Genomic DNA, 5,000 nt, shown 5'->3' on the forward strand with positions numbered 1-5,000 from the left:
TGAGAGTGAGGGAGAAGGTGAGAGTGAGGAAGAAGGTGAGAGTGAGGGTGAGGATGAGGGAAAGGGAGAGGGAGTGAGAAAGAGAAAGACAGAGAGTGAAACATAGATATGCCTCAATAACCTCCCTGAAGCTTCCCTTCACTCTTAATGATTCTATCTAGAAAAGAATGAATAAAAAAAACAATTCTATCCAGAAAATAATAAATAAAAAAAAATAGAAAAACAAAAAAAATTTTATCCAAAAAAAAAAAAAAGAATTTTTAAAAAAGTAAAAAAAAAAAACCCTTTTTATTCCCGAAAAGAAAAAAAAAAATTTTAAAAAAAAAAAAAAAGCCAAGTTTCCAATTTTTCCGGGAAAAGGAAAAAAAGAATAAATAAAAAAAAAGCCAATTCTATCCAGAAAAGAATATATAAAAAAGCCAATTATATCCAGAAAAGAATAAATAAAAAAAAGCCAATTCTATCCAGAAAATAATAATAAAAAAAAAGAAGAATTCTATCAAGAAAATATTTTTTTTTTAAATCTATCCAGAAAAGAATAAATAAAAAAATCTGATTCTATCTAGAAAAGAATAAATAAAAAAAAGGCCAATTCTATCTAGAAAATAATAAATAGAAAAAGGCAATTTCATCTAGAAAAGAAAAAAAAAAACTAATTCTACCTAGAAAAAAAAATAAAAAAATAAAAAAAAAAAAAAACCAAATTTTATCCTAAATTTAAAAAAAAAATTTTTAAAAAAAATTATAAAAAAATGAAATAAAAAACAAATAAAAAAAAAAAAAACCAATTCTACCTTTTAAAAAGAAATAAAAAATTTTTTTAAAAAAGGGCCGGAAAAAAAAAAAAGGGGGGGGGGCCCCGGCGAAAAAAAAAAAGCCCGGGCCCTATCTAGAAAAAAAAAAAAAAAAAAAAAAAAATTCTATCCAGAAAAGAATAGATTTTAAAAAAAGCTGATTCTATCTAGAAAAGAATAAATTTTAAAAAAGCCAATTCTATCTAGAAAAGAATAAATTTTAAAAAAGCCAATTCTATCTAGAAAAGAATAATTAAAACAGCCAATTCTATCCAGAAAAGAATAGATTTAAAAAAAAGCTGATTCTATCCAGAAAAGAATACATTTAAAAAAAGCTGATTCTATCTAGAAAATAATAAAAAAAAAGCCAATTCTATCCAGAAAAGAATAAATAAAAAAAGCCAATTCTATCCAGAAAAGAATAAATAAAAAAAGCCAATTCTATCCAGAAAAGAATAAATAAAAAAACCCATCTTACTCAGGTCTCGTATAAGGATTCTTTTTGTTCATCTTCTCCCTCCGAAGCTAGGGTGAGGGTGAGGGTGAAGATGAGGGTGAGGGTGAGGGTGAGGGTGAGGGTGAGGGTGAGGGTGAGGGTGAAGGTGAAGATGAGAGTGAGGGAGAAGGTGAGAGTGAGGGTGAGGATGAGGGTGAAGATGAGGGTGAGGGTGAAAGTGAAGATGAGGGTGAGGGTGAGGGTGAAGATGAGGGTGAGGGTGAAAATGAAGATGAGGGTGAGGGTGAGGGTGAAGATGAGGGTGAGGGTGAGGGTGAAGATGAGGGTGAGGGTGAAGATGAAGATGAGGGTGAGGGTGAAAATGAAGATGAGGGTGAGGGTGAAAATGAAGATGAGGGTGAGGTGAAAATGAAGATGAGGGTGAGGGTGAAAATGAAGATGAGGGTGAGGGTGAAAATGAAGATGAGGGTGAGGGTGAAAATGAAGATGAGGGTGAGGGTGAAAATGAAGATGAGGGTGAGGGTGAAAATGAAGATGAGGGTGAGGGTGAAAATGAAGATGAGGGTGAGGGTGAAAATGAAGATGAGGGTGAGGGTGAAAATGAAGATGAGGGTGAGGGTGAAAATGAAGATGAGGGTGAGGGTGAAAATGAAGATGAGGGTGAGGGTGAAAATGAAGATGAGGGTGAGGGTGAAAATGAAGATGAGGGTGAGGGTGAAAATGAAGATGAGGGTGAGGGTGAAAATGAAGATGAGGGTGAGGGTGAAAATGAAGATGAGGGTGAGGGTGAAAATGAAGATGAGGGTGAGGGTGAAAATGAAGATGAGGGTGAGGGTGAAAATGAAGATGAGGGTGAGGGTGAAAATGAAGATGAGGGTGAGGGTGAAAATGAAGATGAGGGTGAGGGTGAAAATGAAGATGAGGGTGAGGGTGAAAATGAAGATGAGGGTGAGGGTGAAAATGAAGATGAGGGTGAGGGTGAAAATGAAGATGAGGGTGAGGGTGAAAATGAAGATGAGGGTGAGGGTGAAAATGAAGATGAGGGTGAGGTGAAAATGAAGATGAGGGTGAGGGTGAAAATGAAGATGAGGGTGAGGGTGAAAATGAAGATGAGGGTGAGGGTGAAAATGAAGATGAGGGTGAGGGTGAAAATGAAGATGAGGGTGAGGGTGAAAATGAAGATGAGGGTGAGGTGAAAATGAAGATGAGGGTGAGGTGAAAATGAAGATGAGGGTGAGGGTGAAAATGAAGATGAGGGTGAGGGTGAAAATGAAGATGAGGGTGAGGGTGAAAATGAAGATGAGGGTGAGGGTGAAAATGAAGATGAGGGTGAGGGTGAAAATGAAGATGAGGGTGAGGGTGAAAATGAAGATGAGGGTGAGGGTGAAAATGAAGATGAGGGTGAGGGTGAAAATGAAGATGAGGGTGAGGGTGAAAATGAAGATGAGGGTGAGGGTGAAAGTGAAGATGAGGGTGAGGGTGAGGGTGAAGATGAGGGTGAGGGTGAAAGTGAAGATGAGGGTGAGGGTGAGGGTGAAGATGAGGGTGAGGGTGAAAATGAAGATGAGGGTGAGGGTGAGGGTGAAGATGAGGGTGAGGGTGAGGGAGGGTGAAGATGAGGGTGAGGGTGAGGATGAGGGTGAGGGTGAGGGTGAGGATGAGGGTGAGGATGAAGTGAGGATGAGGGGAGGATGAGGTGAGGATGAGGTGAGGATGAGGGGAGGATGAGGTGAGGATGAGGGGAGGATGAGGTGAGGATGAGGTGAGGATGAGGGTGAGGATGAGGGTGAGGGTGAAGATGAGGGTGAGGGTGAAAGTGAAGATGAGGGTGAGGGAGGGTGAAGATGAGGGTGAGGGTGAAAATGAAGATGAGGGTGAGGGTGAAAATGAAGATGAGGGTGAGGGTGAGGGTGAAAATGAAGATGAGGGTGAGGGTGAAAATGAAGATGAGGGTGAGGGTGAAAATGAAGATGAGGATGAGGGTGAGAATGAAGATGAGGGTGAGGGTGAGAGTGAAGGTGAGGGTGAGGGTGAAGATGAGGGTGAGGGTGAAAGTGAAGATGAGGGTGAGGGTGAGGGTGAAGATGAGGGTGAGGGTGAAAATGAAGATGAGGGTGAGGGTGAGGGTGAAGATGAGGGTGAGGGTGAGGGTGAAGATGAGGGTGAGGGTGAAAATGAAGATGAGGGTGAGGGTGAGGGTGAGGGTGAGGGTGAAGATGAGGGTGAGGGTGAGGGTGAGGGTGAGGGTGAGGGTGAGGGTGAAAATGAGGGTGAGGGTGAGGGTGAAAATGAAGATGAGGGTGAGGGTGAAAATGAAGATGAGGGTGAGGGTGAAAATGAAGATGAGGGTGAGGGTGAAAATGAAGATGAGGTGAGGGTGAGGGTGAAAATGAAGATGAGGTGAGGGTGAGGGTGAAAATGAAGATGAGGTGAGGGTGAAGGTGAAAGTGAAGATGAGGGTGAGGGTGAAGGTGAAGATGAGGGTGAGGGTGAAGGTGAGGGTGAGGTGGAGGGTGAGGGTGAAAATGAAGATGAGGGTGAGGGTGAAAATGAAGATGAGGGTGAGGGTGAAAATGAAGATGAGGGTGAGGGTGAAAATGAAGATGAGGGTGAGGGTGAAAATGAAGATGAGGGTGAGGGTGAAAATGAAGATGAGGGTGAGGGTGAAAATGAAGATGAGGGTGAGGGTGAAAATGAAGATGAGGGTGAGGTGAAGATGAGGGTGAGGGTGAAAATGAAGATGAGGGTGAGGGTGAAAATGAAGATGAGGGTGAGGGTGAAAATGAAGATGAGGGTGAGGTGAAAATGAAGATGAGGTGAGGGTGAAAGCCTCGGTTTCTTGTGCCGTACGTCTTCCTCTTTGGTTGCTTTGTTTACTTTCCGAGGGGCCTCTGGTTTCACATCCTTTCTGCTCTCTGGTTCTCCATCTGAGTCATCGGAATCATCGAATATACTGTTGCGTTTCTTTGGGCTTATCGCCGCCATGGTTTTAGGTGTGTGGATTAAAATCTGAAATACATAAATTGTTGTAAGTTTATAACGGAAATTCTTATCCTAAATATCATGTAGTATGTGTATCATAACTTTAAGAGATATTGTGGACAAATATGTTAATGAAATGCAAATAATTTTTCTGCTTTTATCATAAATGAACTAATTACATACTAATTACCTTCAGCTTTATTGATATAGTGGATAAATAGTAAATGAAACACAATTTTTTTCTACTTTTATCATAAATGAACTAATTAAATACTAATTATGTTCAGCAAAGCCATTAAGTCATCATATATGAAATTTCATTCTTAAGTTGAATTACATAATATAAAAAGAAACCTGCTTCATCATTATTGTTTAATTGTCAATAAAAATAACAAAATTTACCAAAAACAATGCCTCAAAAAGTTATGTGCTGCTTATCATAAATAGTCACTTTCAGTTCATGTCTCACATTAAAATTACCACAACTGGTATATTTATGCAAAAAGAGTGAAGCCAAAATCTAAAAGAACGAAAACAATGAATCAAAATTGCCAGTAAGACCATCAATGACACTGATATATATGAATAGTTTAGAAAGAAGTATCAAAGAATAATCAGGATATTGATAGATTGATAAACCCTGAAACATTTTTGCCTATCAGATATCTGTTGCAAATTGAAATTTGAGCTTTCATTATCAAAAATTAATTAACTTTAGGTCAAATTGCATGTCAACAAGCCGTTTGCAATGACCACTTTAACTTGTG

The 5,000-nt window shown here is 39.4% G+C and overlaps 1 protein-coding gene across 1 annotated transcript in view; it reads right to left on the bottom strand.

The window, feature by feature from the left end:
* Xpac (DNA repair protein complementing XP-A cells homolog Xpac) overlaps positions 1-5,000 on the bottom strand; it is a 17,978-nt gene that overhangs the window by 12,069 nt on the left and 909 nt on the right. Inside the window, exons 2-3 of the mRNA XM_086549268.1 lie at positions 4,063-4,260; positions 1,273-1,319 (exon numbers count right to left, since the gene is read on the bottom strand). Coding sequence (XP_086405394.1) covers positions 1,273-1,319; positions 4,063-4,260 — 245 coding nt within the window. The remainder of the gene's footprint in view (positions 1-1,272; positions 1,320-4,062; positions 4,261-5,000) is intronic.

The sequence above is a fragment of the Penaeus japonicus genome, unplaced genomic scaffold (genome assembly GCF_977035675.1).
Source record: "Penaeus japonicus unplaced genomic scaffold, GWHDUDI00000001_assembly GWHDUDI00000022, whole genome shotgun sequence".
In the NCBI taxonomy this organism is placed as follows: Eukaryota; Metazoa; Arthropoda; class Malacostraca; order Decapoda; family Penaeidae; genus Penaeus; species Penaeus japonicus.